The sequence below is a fragment of the Mobula birostris genome, chromosome 26 (genome assembly GCF_030028105.1).
Source record: "Mobula birostris isolate sMobBir1 chromosome 26, sMobBir1.hap1, whole genome shotgun sequence".
NCBI classification, from domain to species: domain Eukaryota; kingdom Metazoa; phylum Chordata; class Chondrichthyes; order Myliobatiformes; family Myliobatidae; genus Mobula; species Mobula birostris.
In genome coordinates this window covers 34468685-34489484 of record NC_092395.1, presented here as the reverse complement: position 1 = coordinate 34489484, position 20800 = coordinate 34468685, and the positions used below count along the sequence as shown (strand labels likewise).

General features: G+C 39.3%; 1 protein-coding gene across 3 annotated transcripts in view; it reads left to right on the top strand.

The window, feature by feature from the left end:
- The window catches only part of LOC140188246 (zinc finger RNA-binding protein-like), a 71707-nt gene that overhangs the window by 14141 nt on the left and 36766 nt on the right, over positions 1–20800 (top strand). Inside the window, exons 4-9 of one of the 3 annotated variants that reach the window (XM_072244341.1) lie at positions 7099–7173; positions 8281–8404; positions 9390–9626; positions 10078–10325; positions 11303–11485; positions 14513–14747. In XM_072244341.1, the coding sequence (XP_072100442.1) occupies positions 7099–7173; positions 8281–8404; positions 9390–9626; positions 10078–10325; positions 11303–11485; positions 14513–14747 (1102 nt within the window). Of the gene's footprint in view, positions 1–7095; positions 7174–8280; positions 8405–9389; positions 9627–10077; positions 10326–11302; positions 11486–14512; positions 14748–20800 lie in introns of all 3 variants that reach the window. The other 2 variants (XM_072244340.1, XM_072244342.1) reach the window with 2 other exon arrangements.

Here is a 20800-nt window from a genome sequence, read left to right as displayed (position 1 = left end):
GGAAAAACTTCACAGCTGTGTAAGTGTGAAGCATCTGGTAGAGGAGTATGATGTTGAGATGACCATCATCTACGTCCTGAAGAGAAAGAAGGACAAACTTCTAAAGGTCTATGCTGAAAATAATGAACAGAATTTAATGAAAAATAGAAAAGCACTTGATAAACTGAAAAATGAAGATCTCAATCATGTATTGAAAGAGTGAGCATGTGCTTCCTAACAGTATGTTGATAATGAAATAAGCAAAGATCTATCACAATGAACTGAAAATTGAAGGTAATTGTGAATATTCAGCAGGCTGGTTGCAGAAATTTAAGAAAAGGAACAACATTAAATTGTTAAAGATTTGTGGTGATAAAGCGTCTGCTGATAGTCATAGTCATACTTTATTGATCCTGGGGGAAATTGGTTTTCGTTACAGTTGCGCCATTAATAATTAAATAGTAATAAAACCATAAATAGTTAAATAGTAATATGTAAATTATGCCAGTAAATTATGAAATAAGTCCAGGACCAGCCTATCGGCTCAAGGTGTCTGACCCTCCAAGGGAGGAGTTGTAAAGTTTGATGGCCACAGGCAGGAATGACTTCCTATGGCGCTCAGTGTTGCATCTCGGTGGAATGAGTCTCTGGCTGAATGTACTCCTGTGCCCAACCAGTACTATAGGTAGTGGATGGGAGACATTGTCCAAGATGGCATGCAACTTGGACAGCATCCTCTTTTCAGACACCACCGTCAGAGAGTCCAGTTCCATCCCCACAACATCACTGGCCTTACGAATGAGTTTGTTGATTCTGTTAGTGTCTGCTACCCTCAGCCTGCTGCCCCAGCACACAACAGCAAACATGATAGCACTGGCCACCACAGACTCGTAGACATCCTCAGCATCATGAAGCAGCAGAGAAATTCATTGAGTTTGCCAGGATTGTTGCTGATGAAAATCTTAACACGTTGGATCAGTACCTGTGCGTAATGAACAAACGTAAGACAAAGACTGCTTATTGATTCAGAGTCAGAATGATGGCAGTGCTCAACAGCCACTGATTGTCCATCTGGGCGGCCGAGATAGTGATAGCTTACCTTTCTGATGCTTCAAAGTGCATGTTATTGTTCCATGCGCAAAGTTGTGAAAAAATTATACCTTCAGGGTATATGTATTTATTATCCGTATTGAATGTAAATGGATTTTGCATCTTAGAATTGGGTCCCATCCCAAAGCTCTCTCGTTATATAGATGCACATATTCCAAAACCTGGAAAAAAAAGTCCGAAATCCAAAACACTTCTGTCTGAAGCACCTTGGATAAGGGGTGTTCAATCTGTACCTGTAAAAATTTCATATGGGTAATTTTGGGCTCATCATAGAAATAGAAACAAAAGTATTTAAAAATGAAATCAAGAAGCATTTTGACCTGAAAAGATTATTTGAAATCTGGAATTATTTCTATAAAACTGTGTGGGCGCTGCATCAATTGGAAGTTTTAAAACTGTACAATGAGCATTTAACAGAGAAGTTGGCTGCATTGCTTCGAAGATTACCAGTGGTCTAATTGAATGACAGAATTGGTTCAAGGGCTGAATGGCTTACTCCTGTTGATTCATTCTGTATCGTAGTTCATTCCAATTACTTCGTATGTCTCATTTCTGGTTTTCTTTCCAACCTCCCCACCCCCCGTGATTTTTGAGACCGCTTTGTCTCAAATTGCTTAAAGAACTGAAATCTGGAATGCTTATATTTATGCCGTTTCTGATCTTGATGTCACCGTGTATTTTTGCTACATTTTAGGTTTTTTTGTTGTAATAAGACCTATGGTAGATAATAATCACATTCACATAATTTCTGATTCCAGTTTCGGCAATGCCATAATTGAAATTTGAGCAATAACCATGGAGTAATCTGCAGTCTGTTGCTTCTATCTGCACGATAGAGTACTTATGCATGTTTTCTTTTCAATTTTAAACACCTTTTAATTCTGTAGTAAAGCAGAGTGTGGCTCTAATCAGAGCTGGTATGGGATTTTTTTTTTAACCTAATGAAGGATGTAATTTCAAGATTCTATTAAATGAATTGCTGGTTTCTTAAAAAAAAGATGTCTTTAAAATAATTAGTGGAATTGTTTGTTTTAACAAACCAGAGAGGTACCTAGTACCAACCAGGCCCCTGGATTTGAAATCTGTGGAAACAGGAATTGTCTTAAAGAAATATCTTGAGGCTAGTAGTTGGGCAGGTGCATATGCCATGTAATGTTGACATTATTGATGCAGTATCTTATTGTTTGGTTAGTTCTGGATATTCGTTGCAAGTAATTGGCCAATGTGCTTTATTAGAAAATTGGAATGATTTCTTCCCATGCAAAATGAACTCTCAATCCGAGAATGTTGCGATGCTAGATTAAGCAGTCCTTCTTTACTTCGGAAAAGAATCTGTTTGGTTTCACTGAGTTTCTGATCAGAAATGGGTAGCCACTGGGAGAATTCCCATTTCCCATTCTACCGACGTGTCTGTCCATGACCACCCCTAGTGCCATGTTGAGGCCACACTGAGGTTGGAAGAGCAACACCTCATTCCATCTGGGTAGCTTCCAACGTGATGGCATGAACATTGGCTTCTGTAACTTGTAATTACTCCCAACCTCATTTCACCCCCCCCCCCCCGATTGCCTCCCTCTAGTTCCCCTTCTCTTTCCCTTTATTCCATGGTCTACTGTCCTCTCCTAACGATTGCATCTTTAGCTTTTTATGTTTTCCTCCAATCACCAAGCTTCTCACTCCATGTCTCCTCCCCCATCCACCCTTTTCTCCTTCATCTACTCCTCCCTATCACCTACTAGTTTGTACTACTTCCCCTCACAAATTGCTGCGCGATTTCTTGTCTGGCTTTTGCCCCCTTCATTTCAGTTATTATGAATGGTCTATGCTCAAAATGTAACTGTTTATTCTCCTCCATAAATACTGCATGATTTGCTGCATTCCTCCAGCATTTTGTGTATGTTGCTCAAGATACCCAGCTTCTGCAGAATCTCATATCCATCCTGAATCTGGTCTGTTCAGTGAGAATTTTATAAGTTGGGAGGCCCCCTCTCATTCTTCTGAACATGTAAACTCAGTTGTCTCAATCTCTATTCATCAGTCTGATCAGCCCAGGAATCATCATGGCACTGGCAATATACGGTGACATTTTGCAGGCAGCTCAAGAAACTACTAGCTATTCTACTAAATATACTTACTCTGGACTACGATCACTGCAATTTGCAGTCTGTAATTTCCCTTTTAGAAATGCACTTTTGAAACATCTAAATCAACAAAACAACTTTACTATCACTATTCGGTGAGCTAAACTCTCGAAAATGCAGGTATGACTATCGCTGCCACAGCCATTGCTGGAGCAGACTTCAGGCCAGATTAAATCATTGAAGCCCAAGAGCTCAGATTAAAGCATCAAGGCCAAGAGCAGAAAACAAACCGGCATTGAGCTCACTTTGCCATGTCAGCCAAGATACCCCACCTGAGCCTGTCCTGTCTGCCTAATGTTGTTAGGTGGGAGGTGAAGGAGTCTTGGGTCTATGTCACCAGGTTCAGGAGCAGTGATTGCCCTGCAGCCAGCAGGGCTTCACTTGCCTCAGTGCTGAACTGATTCTGCAGCTGTGAACTCACTTTCAAGGTCTCTGCAGTTAATGTTCTTTAATTGTTTTTTTAAACATTTGCACTATTTGTTTTTTTGCACATTGGATGTTTGTAAGTCTTTATGTGTGATTTTTCTATTGTGTTTCTTTGTATTGTGGGTACCTGCTAGAAGATGAATCTCAAGGTTGTATATGGTATACTTTGGTAATAAATTCACTTTGAGCATGGTCAAGCTTGGCTATCTTCCCTTACTTATGTCAGAATGAAGGCCAATGTGTCGTTTGCCACCTTAACTGCCTTATGTAACTGCTTGCATACTTACATCAACAACTGTAGAATTATGCCTGTGTCTGCACCGTGTCCTTTCCTTATCTCTCACTGCTCAGATAGTAACTAGCCTTCTTGTTTTTTGCCACCAAAGTGGATAAAGCTTCAATTTTCAATATTATATGCCATCTGCCATGCCTTTGTCGATTGACTCAACATATTCAAATCACACTGGAACCTCTATATCCTCCTCACTGCTCACATTACTATCCAACTTTGTCTTTTCACAAACATGGAGATATTACATTTAATTTTCTTGTTTAAATCATTAGTATGGTGGATATCTGGGAGTTCTAGCACTGAATCCTTCAGTATACTACTAGTCACTCATTTCTACTTGGAAAAAGACCCATTTCAGACCATGAGACATAGCAGCAAAATTGGGCCATTCAGCCCAGTGAGTCTGCTCTGCCATTCCATCATGGCTGATTTATTATCCCTCTCAACCCCATTTTCCTGCCTTCAGTAACCTTTGACACGCTATTTGTGCCCTACTTTGTAAAATTTTTATTCAATTATCTGCTTTTTCATCCATTATAAATTCCCCTTTTTTGTCAGGAAATAATTTAAATTTATCTTCACTGTTCTCTTTCTCTTCACTTAGTTAGAGAAGCCTTTGCAATCAGTTTTTAATGTTTCCTGCAAACTTGCTGTTGTACTCTTCTCTTTCCCTTCCTAATTTACCTCTTTTGCTGAGTTCTAAACTGTTCCTAGTTAGTTTTGTTGCTTTCTGGGGCCAATTTATATATCTCCTCCTTAGATCTAATGTTGTTCCTAACTTGGTGCCTTAACCACTGTGATTCCAGGTGAACTATAGGAACTCGAGGAACTATTTCATCTAAAAATACATGTATGAAGAGCTAATCTAAAATTGCTTAATGTTGTATTCAAAGTTCAAAGTTATGGAGCCATTTTAAGTTTTATCAATCTTAGCTAAAACTTCAGCAGCAAAAGCTAAATCCTCTGCAGAGGTAGCAGCATCCTGATAAGCTCAACAACTTGTAGTGACTTCTAAAATTTCATGGAAATGGTACTCTTTTCATATTTCATGCCTTAGAAGAAGTGCAGTTTGTATTCAAATGTTGATTAAGTATCAGTTTTTATGAAAATGCATAGAATTCAATTAACATCTCAACACTAAAAGATGTTTTACTGAAACGTGTGATAATTGAAGGGGGATGCATTATCATGGCATGCAGAAGTTAGTGGAGACTTGGATTGGTCAAAAATCATTCCAGGTTCAACTCGGCTGTTTTCTGTAAGGAGTTTGTGGATTCTCCCTGTGTCCAACTGGGTGCCCTCCGGGTATTCCAGTTTTCTCCCACATTCCACCACCATACTGGTTAGTAGGTTAATTGGTGACATGGATGCGATTGGTTGGTACAAGCTTGTTGGGATGGAAGGGTCTGTTGCCGCGCTGTATCTCTATATCTGAAATCTGAAACTCGCTGTTCTGAGTGGACGCATTGTGGGAAGAAACTCATTTGAAATCGCATCTGGTCAGAGGGGCCCCTGCTTCAGAAAAGTGGAAGATACAATTGTTCAAATTGTCTGATTCCTTTGGAAAATATATTGCAGGCATTTGTGTGCAATCTGTAGGAATTAATTTGGAGTTATTGTAAGAAAACTAATCAAATAGGCAGTTTTACAGAAATTATAAATTTGAAGCCAAGTTTCGACATCCAATGCAACAATTAATTTGGGAAAGTGGTAAATTTTCACTCCAGTATTCTTGCTCCAGAAAAGGTTGCCTTTCCATCCTCTTCCACCTCCCTCTCCTTTGCCTTCTCAGAAAGAAGTGATTTATACCTGAATATATTTCTGCAGATGGATATTGCCTTCTGTTACTTTATGCAAGCTGCTATTCTTGTGTGTGCCTTTTTGATGAGTATTGAGCTTTTTCAATCAGTAAGGGTGAACGAAGAATTGGATACTGTGCTGCTCTTCATGTCAGTTTGACCCTTTGGGGAACTCAAATTGAAAGTTTTTGCCTGAGCCATACGCACATGTCCCAGGGGCTGGTGTGCCCTAGAAAAATGGTTTACTTTGTACATGTTTAGTTGTGTCATTGGATTCCTTCAGAATATTTAACTAGTGCAGCTTTTCTTAACTTAACCCATCTTTCAAGACCAGTATTGATGGTGTTTTCCAGAAAGTGATAGTGTTTTCCTATAACTTTTTAGTTATGGATCAAGATTCTTTTCAAAAGATGAATCTTTCATATTATGAGAAGTGCTCAGTGTTTTTGTGGAGTACTTAATCTCTGAAGAATTCTATTCCTATACATGCATACCTAAGTGTGGTTATCAAAGTAAACCTTGTTGTTTGAATATGGAGCCAAATGTTTCACCTGCATATCAGGGTACCCAGCTTGGAAGGGAGCAGTGTGTTAGCACCATTATCCCAATAGTGTTTGTACAACTTTGGATTCAGTATTCCAACGTGAATATTTATATTTTATAGTGAGCTGTATACAGGGATGCTTGTTATGAAAGGTAGCGTAAATTTTATCCATTTCTGTGTGCTAATTAATTTATTTTATTTAAATTTCTCAGTGGACCCTCATCACGTGAATCAGCATGTATTAGTAAGGTGTCCTTTAGTTTTGTTGTGCAACCTTTGGATGAAATAGTTCTCCATTGTAAATGAGTGAATGTTACATGGGCTAGCAGAAACTTGTGTGTTTTTAGGTGTGTAGACTTGTGCACAGAAATTCCTCTCAATTTTTCAAGCACATAAGGATTGCAGACTCTGCTAAATTGAAACATTTTTGTTCAAAAACATTTAAGTTATCGAATTCCAGTCTTTAGAAGCCATCGTCCGTTCATCCACCCAAACTAAATCAAGTATTTGAAAATTATAATCTTGCTACAAAAGTGCAATCAGATTAGTTCGAGTAAATATTCATTTTGCTTAATTGTGCTATTTTAGATTCTTGTCAATATAGGTTCTTTGGTTATGGATTTTGACACAAGTGTTACCAGAAAAGATCTTTATTAAAAGCACCAAACAAAAGAACTTATAACCCACATCAATTTTTTTTTTACTGAATCTTAGTTTGTGTGTTTATATCTTTATATATATAAATATATATATATATATTGGCATTGATATTGCCACAATGAATCACAAAGTTTCTTTCTGCAGCAGTACTACGCACAAGGAGGAAATTCGGACAAGACAGAGTGGGGTTGGATGACAGACTTGATCTATGGTTCATCTAAGGTGCTTGTGGAGAAAGCTTAATTAACTTTGTATGTAAGATAGATAGCTTCTAAACTGTCAGCTCAGAACATCGCGTATCTCCTTTTTAATGTAGTTTTAATAATTAGTGTAAAGAATATAGCAGATAAAGTTTAAGAATTGAGTTTTGTTCATTTTGTAAAAATACTTCTGTCTTTATTGTAAGAGAAATGTGTAATTGTAAAATGGATAGAAGGTATACAGTTGGCTTTAGTATAATCTATGGTTTTATAATACCAGTGGTGATCTTGACCATCTAGGTAATCAGCAATAAAGCTGACAGTGCTGGTCCAGGTCATGAGTGGTATGAAAATTGCACGTGATAGGTGTGCATTTGTACTTGTCCAAATTTTTGAAAACTTTCAAGTGTTATTTTTGTGGCTTTGGACCATCCTTATTTTTATATTATGGATGTGCCTATACAATGTTAGTGGCTTGTCAACATTGCCATTAGACATGTTTATTACAATGGAATCCATACACTCCAAGAAAACATTGCACATGTTTCAATACCCTCAATGGTGTGTGATGCTCTTAATTCAAAACAACCCTTTGTTTTCATAACTGCCTTTGTAATTCTGCTGAACACTGCTTCTGTTCACTGTGTTGGTAGACTAAGATGTTTAAATTCACTGGAATATTTCATTTCATTTCCCCAACTTCCCAGTTTCCCAGTCCATCTCCCACATTTCACATAGGCATAATTAAATTTCCAAACACTGCATAGTGTTACACCTTAACATTTGAGCCATGTTGCTCTGGTTTGTAAGTTGCATACAAATCCCACACTGCAAAATTGTTAGCTCGACTTGTGTTTTTAGCGGAAAAAAAATGTAAGGAAAATCCCACCTTTTCCCTTGTTAATAAAAAAAAAGTTGAGAGTTTTGCTATAAGGTGCAATCCTCCCGAGTGATGGCCAAAGCATAACGTTACCTTTAGTGAGTGACTGCACATACAGTGCAGGTGCCAGAGTGTTCATATTATTTTCAAAATGACAACAGCTCTTGCTGGCAAGTTGGATGCTTTTTGTTGGAGAAGAGATTTATTTGTGAAATTGTCATTAATGTATTTTCCTTGTCTGAACTGTAGGACAATTACAGTTATGCACGTTCCACAGCAACGGCACCAACTTACGATAAACAGTATTATCAGCAACCTGTCTCAGCTGCTGCTCAACCTCAGCATACCGCCACCGATTCCTACTATCAGACAAGTAAGTGCCGCGTTTCCAAAATTAAGCCTAATAGTGAGAATTAGGTGAAATTTAGAACTTGGCTTCCTGATGATCTAGCTAGGTAGACCTGAGCCATATAGCAGAGAAAGGTTCTGTGACTGTCCCAAGCTACCTGATTCCAGGTGAAAACAAAAAAAAAATCTCCATAGGAACACCAGATGAAGAATATAGATAAAAATTACTTTTATAGTTTTGAATAACAAATAAATTTCACGTTTTTTCTTAAGGCAATATGTTAACCTTAATATGTGATCTTGTGTTCCTCTCCTTTCATTCCTTTGAACTTTAAACTTTAGTTCCAATGCATCATATGAATTAGAATAAGAAACATATTGAAAGATCCAATCAATTTTCAAATATTGCCTCACTCCAGATGTTGGAATTTTTGCTGATAAAAAGTTTTATTTTTCAAAACCCAGAATGATTTGTCTCCTGAAATTTGTATGATTTCATCTGCCTTTTGTAATTGATCACTGTCCTGAATCTAGTCAGAACAAATAAGAATATTTTAATAGGCAGAGGCAATCTGTCCTCTCAGATCAGTATCTTGAAAACCAGTAGATTCATTGGGAACATGCTGACTCTCTACCTTTATCAGCACAAAAGTTTGGGAAAAAAAAATACATGAATACTGAAGCAAGCTCGCAACTCTCTGTAGGTATGCCGCCTAACCATCCAGTTATTTTATTCAATTTTCTAAACTCTGAATGTGAGAAATAGGGATGAGAGATTAGTAAGCACTTGTATATTCCAATGAATAAAAGTGTCCTTCCTCAAGGACAAGAAAAATATTTATATACTAGTTTATATTTTGGTACTAATCATAGATGTTTATTGTTCAAGCTTGTGTGAATTTGAACAAATGTATTTGAATGCATTATTGTCAAAGATGAAATTAAAACTCTGTATAATCAAAGTTCCATCAGGTCAAATAATGTTATCTCTTTTGATTTTTGTCTTTTAGTAGCTCCAAAAACTAGCTTCAGCCAGACTACTACACCATACACGCAAACACAACAGTCGAGGCAAGTTACTGCAATAAAGCCAGCACCCACTCCAATCCCTGTTACGACGAGTTATACAGTGTATCCTGTGGTAACGACTGTGCAACCCACCGCTCAACCCACCGCAGCAGTAGCCACTGCTGCTGTATCTTATACACAGACGCCCTCATACAATACAACACCTGTCAGTTATTCAGGTAAGTTACTGCTTCGATTTATCCATTATTGTTTTGGTGTAGTGCTTATCTTTGTGTTTGAACTTTCAAGCCAAATCAATATCTCCCTTTTGTGTCATAGTCATGCAGTGTATATAGTCCTGCCTCTGTTTTCTCAGCACTTTGCTCTCCTGATCAAGCTGAAGTTTCATGAATGCCAAGTTGCATATCACCAATTGTTACTCATATTACTCAACATGCAATAGGTTTTCTGGTTTGCCATCTTCTGTTTTGTCTTCAGACTGCGAAGTAGAGCAACATTAGGAAATATCACTTTGTAAGAAAATGAAAACTAAAATTGGCCAGGCAAGATTGCCGTATTTTAAGAGTTGCTGTTCTATCACTTGATTATTATGGATGAATGTTGATAATGAACTATAATGGCCAATGTTCTTACAATGAAGCAGCTCATAATCATTTTTTGCTTTATTAGGATCAAGTTACTCCGGTTATGAAGCTGCCGTATACCCTGCTGCTACATCATACTATCAGCAACCACAGAAGCCCCCGGCTACCACCTGGACTAGCACTGGGACTGGAACAGGAAACAGTGCCAATACAGGAAGCACTTTCATCAAAAAACCTGCCTTCCAGAACAAACAGCAAAAACCAAAGCCACCACCTAAACAGCCACAGCTCCACTATTGTGACGTCTGTAAAATTAGCTGTGCTGGTCCACAGGTAATAAGTTTTGAAGAAAGTATGTTAAATTTTTTTTTAGGTTTTCTGTTGGTTGGGGTTGACCATGGAATAATGCAGAATATGTCAGAATGCAAATTCAGAATCAGGTTTATTATCACCAGCATGTGCCGTGAAACTTGTTGACAAATTTGCTGTGTCTGGCCGATCTGGCTCAATAGGATACTAGGCCTTGTCTTTAATTCTTCAGGATGTGTTTGTTGCTGATAGGATTGGCACAGTTTGCATAAACCTAATGGCCTTGAAGACGGCGTGGGCTTTGATCGGGTGCAGTAAGTGAGGAAGGTGCCCCTACAACTTGAAATAGAGTGTTTCAGAATTTTGATCCAACAACAAAGCAGATCGCAGGATATGTTGAAGTCAAGATAGCATGTAAGGATTTGAGAAATAAGATCAGAGCAAGCAGTCTGGCTCTTCAATCCTAAATGGTTTATCTCTTATTTTGAAACTATATTGTCTAGTTTTTCAATCCTCGTTCCTCACATATGTGGTGAGCCTTGTAAAGACTATATATATTGCAGTAAAGCTAGTATTTTTTTCTGAACCTGTTAACCTGTTGGCGATGGTGTTCTACTGCACGTGTTAATTTGGGTTTTTATGAGGAGGTCATGGATTTGGTGGCTGGTACAAAGGTGCTTTGGCAAGTTAAATGAACTAGCCTATTTGGTAGCTAGTAATGCAGTCACAATTTTCATGCTTAACTTTTAATGTTGACATTTTAGCAGATTAAGACTTCTATATGTCCAGATTTTAGTATTTCAAATGAAAAGTTTGAGGTGAAAAAGGTAGGGAAAAGCTGCTCTTAGTTTGAAAATTGAAAAACATTTTCTCTTTCTCCCCCCCAACATGAAATTGGCCAAGTTAATTTTGGAACATTGTATCGTTGGAAAAATGAATGTGAATGTTCAGACAGATCTCCTCTTTTAATTTTTACTTTTTTTTTGCTTCTTTTCTCCAAGACTTACAGGGAACATTTGGAAGGTCAGAAGCACAAGAAGAAAGAGGCAGCTTTAAAGGGTGGAAGTCAGGCTACCAGTGGACCACGTGGTGCCCAAGGCCAATTACGATGTGAATTGTGTGATGTGTCTTGTACAGGTGCAGATGCCTATGCTGCACACATACGAGGTGCCAAGCACCAAAAGGTATTTGTCAAGATTCAATAAGTACTGAAGGTACATGGTAGTAATATATACTAGTATGTCTGTCAGTAATTAAAAGGGCAAGCTAATATTTCTGGACTCCAATTTCTGATAACTGTTGTCAGTCAGATTGCTATTTTATTTTTTACTTTTAAATGTTTTAGGTGCTTGCTGTATAATTCCAACAAATTGATTTTCTTGTTTATTACTAGTGCATTGGTTTAAGATTGATTCATCACTGGGCTACTGGAAAAGTTGCAGGCTGAAGCAAGATTCCAAAGCAACTCCTTTGTCCATAGACACAGTCTTTGTTAATTATGTGAGACTTTACCCACCCTTTCTGACATTCCGCTTGTTTTCTAGTGCTAGGGCCCCTACTTCTAGAATCCTCATTAAATGATACTTCATGCAGGTTTTAAAAGCTTAATTTTTTTTGTTCATTTGTAAAAGATAGCATCAATTCATATAGAGTATAGAACTAGGGTCTCTAGTCTCGTGGTAGGGGAGCAGCCATTTATTGCATTGTGGAGTCATTTGGAGCATTGTATATTAGGAATTTATATTCGATTAGTGCATATTTTCAAGAGGTGTAAATTTAAGGAGGAAGAGTCAATGCTTAAGACATTTGGATGGGGAGAGTTCAGATCAAAATCATTGATATCTTTGAACTGCAGAGTAGGTTCGAGTCACTTGTGGACTACTTATACAAGGGAAGTGGCTCAAGTTTCAGGAATTTGTTTTGTATCTATTGTACATATTAATAAAGAACACAAGAAAACTTGATATGTAGGAACATCAGTTTGCGAGCCTGATTTGAACTTGTTCAGTTAAGCTCAGAATTTTCTGAAGCAACGCACACTGTTTTTCTACTTCTTGCTTAATTTTGAATACATAGTTGTCACTCTTACATGTTAGTTTAAGTTGGGCTGGGATATAATTCTGGCTTGCTATTAAACTGAATGTAGACTGTCCTTTTGTTAATCTAGAACATATTGTTATATCATAGAACACAGAACAGTACAGCAAGAACAGGCCCTTCAGCCTATTTAGGATGTGCTGAGCTAATTAAACTAGCAATTAAATGCCTACTAAGCTAGTTCATTCTTTCTGTACAAATCCATATCCCTCCATTCTTTGCATGTTCATTGCCCATCTAAGGGTGTCTTAACACTTAACACACCTGCCTCAACTACCATCCTAACTCAGTCCAGGTGAAAGTCTTGACCTGAAATACCAGTTGTCCATTTCCCTTTATGGATCTGACCTGACCTGCTGGATTCCCCCAACATCTTGTATGTTGCTCTGTATTCCAGGATCCAGAGACTTTTGCAGTTCTGTTATCATTTAAGGAATGCGAAATACTTCTGGAAAATCGAGTACTGTTCATAACTAATTACAGGTTTCCCACGCCATCCGAAGGTAGAGCGTTCCTTTGAAACGGTTCGTAAGCCGAAATGTCGTAAAGTGAAGAAGCAATTACCATTTATTTATATGGGAAAATTTTGTGAGCGTTCGCAGACCCAAAAGATAACCTACCAAATCATGCCAAATAACACATAAAACCTAAAATAACAGTAACATATAGTAAAAGCAGGAATGATATGATAAATACACAGCCTATATAAAGTAGAAATACTTTTCCACAATCATTACTGAACTGTTCTCCGTAGCGAAAATCTCACGCAAGCGCTGTCGGCAGAAAATCTCACGCAAGCGCTGTTGGCAAGAACACTCCCTCCAGTAACCTTTAAACTATGAAGCTGCCAAATCATACCAAATAACACGTAAAAATACACAGCCGATATAAAGTAGAAATTATTTATGTACAGTGTAGTATCACTTACGGGAATCGGGAAGACAGCGCAGCACACTGATGATGGTGTGTTAGACTGAGTTGTCGCAGGTTGGGGTGGTGCAGTGGCCCCCACCCTCGAGGCCACCGAGGGATACATTGCCACTAAGCACGCAGGGGTCCAGCGGTAGCCAGGAGGTACACAGCACATCTTTTAAGAAAAAACTGAAATAAACGAGCTAATTAATTAGGTGCCACCCGACACGTAATTGTTGACCCAGATCAGTGCCGATTTCCAATTGCGTCGTCTCTGATCTGGGCCGACAATTACGTGTCGGCGGCACCTGATTATTTAGCATGTTTATTTCGGCTTTTTTCTTAAAGATGTGCTGTGCGCATCCCGGCTACCATTGCATTCTCCACAAATCGGTATCTGTCCGTGGCCTGGGTGTTGGGGTGGTGGGACACTGTGGTGTCATCTCGTAGTCTGTTTCCATTAGAGCAGGCGGCTCATCTTCTATCTCTTCCTGCCTCGATGTCAAAGATTGAGGTTCGTCGTCTGCTGTGGCTGATGTGGAAGGCTTGCTTGACTGCTGAGCCTCGCGCATTTTTCTATCTCACAGTTCTTTAATAAGGACTCAAACCATCCTGTAAGTATCTCTTAAACCGACGTACCCTTTCAAAATTAAAGTTGTACTTTATCATTAATCATTCAGTTTCGATTGTTATCCTTTTTTCTTCCAATTGCATCAGCTCTTCATCTGTCAGTTCTTGGTGATGGGATGCCAAAACCTCTTCAACATCATGTTCGTCAGCTTCCACAAGCCAAACTCACTTTGTCCTTACTTCGTTCACCATGATCAAAATGATTAATTATGTCTAGTTTTACGCTAAGTGTAACACCCTTACGAGCTCTTTCAGGCTTTTCCGATACCATAGAACTCATCTTGCAAACGGCTGCTCACAGGCACGTGTTAAAGCAAAGCAGTTCCCAATCCGGGGGAGAGCGGCTGCTTGGGGCCGCTCTGCCTTTTTTCGTGCGCTGAAATTTTTTTCGTAACAGTGAAAACACCTTCTGAAAGTGAAAACGGTGCTAATGTAGGTCTTTCGTAACAGTGAGGTTTCGTAAAGCAAACGTTCGAAAAGCAGGGAACACCTGTACAATCCTTGTTCACCTAGTGTTCCCATGTGATGCAGGGGTTAAATGTATTTTAACAGTTCTGTATTCCTTTTTGCAGGTTGTGAAATTGCACACCAAATTGGGTAAGCCAATTCCCTCTACAGAGCCAGTTGTAGTGAATTCAACATCAACTGCGATGAACAAAATAACAAGTAGTGCTGCCACTACCACAGCCACTATACCAGCAGCCAGCCAAATGCCTCCCAAGCCTGCTGTAGCCTTCACGAACAGTACAAGCAAACCAGCTACAGTGGCAGTGAAGAAACCTGTAACACCCAAAATAACATTTGTTGGTATGTTAACAATTTTTGAATTGTGTTTAACGTACTCTTTCCCAGCTTTGACCTGTTGAAAATCTGAAGATTGTAACTCTGTTCAGTCGTTACTTTCTTAATTCAGTAAATATAGAAAACCTAACCAGGTAACATTAGGCTAATTGACCCTTTGTGCCTGCTCCATCATTCAATAGGATCAAGACTAGTCTATCCTAAAATATCTCCAGTCTCTAACATAGACTTTGATATTTTTTGCATCTTAAATTCTTCAACCTTATTATATTTCAGTGAATCAGCCTCCCTACCCTTATGTGGTAGAGAGCTCCATGGAATCATTACGTTGTGTGAAGAAATTTCTTGTCTTGTTCTATATTATGAGACTGTAACCTCTGGTTCTAAGCAAATCCCACTTTTCAAGGGTGAGTGGGGATGAGTGGAACATCTAGTCTGTTGAGCCTTGTCAGAATTTTGTAGGCTTCTCAAGTGATATTTTCCTTTAATAAATCCATATTTAATTATCTCATTCCATTAATATTTTAGAATTTTAAACTGACCGCAGTTTACATTCTACCAGGAGCCGACTATAATCAACCGCATGAGACACTGCATGATGTTGACTCCAGAGAAGAAACAGTCCAACCCGACACATTTCAAATCATAGTCTGGTATTTCAGCCAGGCTTGTTTGAAGAAAACCCTGCCCAGTTACCATCAACATATAACTTGTAGCACCCGAGACCCCAACATACTAGACCATTGCACTGTTATACTAAGATCAGAAATGCCTACCGTTCCATGCCCGGACCGCATTTCAGAAATCAGATCACTTGGCTGTCCTACCTGCATACGGGCAGAAGGTAAAGAGCAAAGCTACAGAGATTAGGATAACAAAGAGGTGGCTGCAGGAGGCAGAGGAGCGATTACGGAATTGCTTCGAGTCAGTGGACTAGGCCACATTCAAGGACTCATCTGTGGATCTGAATGAATACACCATAGTTGTCACGGATTTTATAAAAATAGTTGCAGACAAGTGTGTCCCCACAAAATCATTCAGAGTCTCCCCCAGTCAGAAGCCCTGGATGAACCATAAGACCCATAATCTGCTGACGGTTTCAAATCTGGTGACCAAGAAAGTTACAAGAAGTCCAGGTATGATCTCTGGAAAGCTATCTCATGGGTGAAGTGACAATTCCGGACTTAACTTCAATCAACGAAGGATGCTTGACAGTTGAGCAAGTTAAATCAAGCTACGTAGGCGACAACAGGGCTTTGCTTCAAGATGAGCTAATGTTTTCTATGCTCGCTTTGACCGTCAAAGCATGAAGGAACCATCACAAACTCCCACAGACCCCAGTGGTCCCGGGAGTTAAGTCTCTGAGTCCGATATGCAAGCAGCCTTCCGGTGGGTGAACCCACGAAAAGCATACAGCCCAGATGGGGTACCTGACCAACTACTAAAGACCTGTGCTGATCATTTGGCTGGAGTGTCACTTAGATCTTTAACCTCTCACTTCAGCAGTCTGAGATAGCCACCTGCTTCAAGCAGTCTTCAATTATACCCATGCCTGAGAAGAAGATGGTAACCTGCCTCAATGACTATCATCCAGTAGCACTTACATCTACAGTGATGAAGTGTTTTGAGAAGTTGGTGATGAAACATAGTAACTTCTGCCTAAGAAGCGACTTGGATCTACTCCAGTTTTACTGGAGCAACAGGTCCACAGCAGATACCATCTCATTAGCTGTTCCCTCAACCTTGGAACATCAGATAACAAAGATGCATATATCAGATGCTCTTTATACAGCTCAGCATTCAATACCATCATCCCCTGAAAACAAATCAATAAGCTCCCAAGACCTCCTTGTGCATTTGGATCCTCATTTGCAGACCCCAGTGAGTTTGGATTGGCAACAACATCTCCAGGATCTCCATCAGCACAGATGCACCACGAGGATGTGTACTTAACCCCCTCCTCTACATGCTTTATACTTGTATCTGTGGCTGAGCAGAGCTCCAATGCCAATTTCAAGTTTGCTGACAACACCACCATCTTGGGCCGGATCAAATGTAGTGACGAATCAGCATATAGGAGGAAGATTGAAAATCTAGCTGAGTGGTGCCATAACAGCAAGCTGTTACACAAAGTCGTTTAGACCAAAGAGCTGATTATTGACTCAGCATTAGAAACCAGAGGTCCATAAGCCTGTGCTCATCAGGGGTGGAGAGGGTCAGCAACTTTAAATTCCTTGGTGTTATTAATTTGGGCCCAGCATTTTCAGTGCAATTACAAAGAAACTACTACTTTCTTATGAGTTTATGAAGATTCAGCATAACATCTAAAACTTTGACCAACTTCTTTAAGTGTGTACTGGTAAGTATATTGATTAAGTGCATCACAGCCAGGTATGGAAATGCCAATGTCCTTGAATGGAAAACTATACAAAAATTAGTGGATATGGCCCAGTCCATCACAGGTAAAGCTCTCCCCACCATTGAGCACATCTGCACAAAATGTCGCAGGAAAACAGCATCCATCACCAGAGACCCCGCCGAATGCCAAGGACATGCTCTTTTCTAGATGTTGCCATCAGGAAAAAAAGCCACAGGAGCCTCAGGACTCTCACCAGATTCAGGAGTAGTCAGGCTCTTGAACCAAAGGGTTCACTTGCCCATCATTGAAATGTTCCCACAACCTATGAACTCATTTTCAAGGCCTTCATCTCATGTTTTTAATATTTATTGCTTATTTATTTATTTTAATTTCTTTCTTTCTGTATTTGCAGTTTGTTGCCTTTTGCGCAGTGGTTGACAGCCCAAGTTGATCTAAGCCCACAAGAAAATGATTCTCAGGGTTGTATATTGTGACGGGTTGGTTGATAATAAATTTACTTTGAAAAGTGTCTTGTTACAGCATAGTTTATAATAATAAACTAGTGTGTCCCCTACTACTGATAGAGCTTGCTGTTTTCTCATTTTCAAATAATTACATTGTCACCTTTGATCTGCAGGAATGATTCCACAATCATTTCCACTAGAATTTTGGAAGTTGGCAGCCAATGCGTACATTTCCATTCTAGTCCATTTAGCACACTGTGATGTAGAAGGGGGCTCTGGAAATTTATCAGTTTTCAGTCTCATTAATCTCTCCTGCATTTTTTTTTCCACTGCTTCTAATTTCCTAGAATTCTTATCTTTTTGGAGTTTTGGTTCCCTCACATGTCTGGCATTTATTTATGTCCTCTTCCCTGTGGGCAAAACCAAAATGTTTGCTTAATTCTTTTGTCATCCCTTCTTAATCCTTGTGCTTGTAAGGGACCTATCTTTGTTTTCAGTAATATTTTTCATTTTGTGTAGTTTTTACAATCTGTTTTCAATGTACCTTTGCAAGTTTGCTCTCCTTTTGTAGAGTGCTCCAAATCTTCATACTTGCTACTTATATTGGCTATATAACTTTAACTTCTATTAACAATGGTTGGGCCTAAATTATTTTTGAGCCATAAAAACATGCATAACTTGCAGTTCTTGCACTTGATCCTTGTTCATCTTGCACTTTTCCGTGAAACTTCCTTGTCTTTCATAGCTAGCTAACTTTTCATTATTTTTGTGGAATTCTTTGTTTAAATTTAAGATCTCAGTTTCAGATTGAATTACTTCAATTTCTGTTGTGATGAAACATTCTATTGAATATTTGGTAGCTTTTCCATGAGAATCCTACCCAGCAAACTGAAATTAGCCCCTTGTTATTGTACAGTAGCCTAATTAGGATAACCTGTTTCCTAATAGACTCATCCCACACTGTTCTAAAAGACCATTCCATGCACATTTCAGGAATTCACTCTCCACAATATGATTGATAATTTTGTTCGATCAGTCTACATGTAGGTTAAAACCATTTATTACTGTAGTACCCTTCTTATGTGCATTCTTAATTTTCACTTTGATGTCCCCTACATTGCCACTACTGTTTGGATGCCTGTAGACAACTCCTACTGATGTTTACTGACCCTTGTTTCTTTAGTCCATCCTGACAGATTCTATAACTGCAAGTTCTGAGCCAAATTCTTTCTCACCATTGCTCTTATTTCATCTTTCACAATCACATCACAATTTTTTGCATGTCCTTCCTATTTATCAAATATCCTTGGATATTTGAGTCTTCATCACCCTGCAGCCATGTCTTGTAATGCCAGTTATGTAATCTGTTTTGGTATTCGTAGGTGTAAATTTGTTAGGCATTGTGAAACGGGACTGAAAGCTTTCTGCTGAATATACATCTAACAGTTAATCTAAGAAGCAGCATTTGATGTTTTGAAACAGTCAGCCCTTTTGCAGTTGCTGGATCCATTCCATCAAGAGCTATATTGAGGCTTTCTAGCTCTTGCTGAATTATCTTGCCTTGCCAAAGTCTGCCTCTCTTCAAAGTACGAGAAACTGTATTTCACTCTAATGAGTCAGACCTTGGGAGCAACTTAAGAGTGAAACTATCCATCCAGTAGAATTTTATAGAGATGCAAGAGAGACTGCAAATGCTGGAAAACTGGAGCAACACCCCGAATGCTGGAGGAGCTCAGCGGGTCAGGCAATGTCTATGGAGGAAAATGAACAGTCAATATTTATTTATATAGAGATACAGCGCAGAACAGGCCCTTCTGGCCCAGTGAACCACACTGCTCAGCAGCCCACTTATTTAATCCTAGCCTAATTTATAATGACCAATTAACCTACTAACCAGTATTTCTTTGGAATGTGAGAAGAAACCAGAGCACCCAGGGGAACCCACGTGCTCATTGGAAGGACATACAAACTTTTTACAGACAGCGTCAGAATTGAACTCTGAATTCCAAGTTATAATACTGTAGCTCTAACTGTTGCACTACTGTAGCAGGCCAGGCAACAGTTATAGAAGGAAGTGGGTAATCAACTTTGAAGGGTCTCTAGACTGATGAAGGATCTTAACTCGAAATATCGTCTGTCCAATCCGCCTTCATTGATGTTGCCTGACTTCCTAAGTTCCTCCAGCAGTTTGTTTGTTAATCCATTAGGGTTTTTATACATGTACTATGCCATAAACTTCACAGATCTTCCCCAGCCTTTGAACACCTGACTTGTACATATGATCAAGCGTCTGGGAGACTGGCCTGGTGGATTTGCTGGCTGATGCAGGGCTGCAGGCATTTAATGCCATGTGTAAACTAGGTTCATGACTACATTTCTGACTTGTGAACTGTTCAGAGCCTGGGGAAGACCTGCATTGTACTGTCACTTTATGAATAAATGTTCAAAGGTTCATTTAATATCAGTATGTATACAGTATCCAACCTGAATCATACTCTTCATAAACATCCACAAAACAATGAAACCACATAGAATGAGTGATAGAAACATCAAAGCCCTGAAGCCCCTCCCATCACTACACAAGCAGCAGGAATTGCATCGGCCCCCCCTCCCCCCCCCCCACAACTGTGCCAGCAGAAGCATCAAACCACCACCCCCACCATAGAAGCAACAGCAGAAGCCCCAAAGAGCCCGTGATCCACAGTCCACAAACCAGCACATTGGTATCTCAGGCTCTCTGCAGCGAGGGATAGAGAGATTGCTCCTGCAACAAGAGTGGAGACCAGCAACACGCTGTTGTGATGTTACAATCTTCTGCATTGCCTCTCCAAACCCTCTGTCTCGAAGACTTAACAGTCTCTCTCTCTCTCTCGTTTGCTCTCTCTCACTATCTTCCCCTCCCCCTCTTTCAGGCCATTCCTGGAGATAGTGAAGTGCTAGGCCACACAGTCAGTCCAAAACCCCACCACATACAAATAATTGTAGTTTGAACTCCCACAGAACCACAGCCATCTTGAAAGTAAAGATATCGGAGAAGAGAAGTAAGTTGTCTCATGGACAAACTGGATGAAGACACCTATGTCTGCAGAATCTGCTGGTGCCATCTTTCCTCACTCCTCCTTCCTTATAGCACCTATTTATCTTTAAAGTTTCATTTCTCCTATCCTAAAATGAACAAGTATTTGGTTTATTTTTTAACTGAGCACATCTAAAAGATGTGTATAGTATAGAGCTGT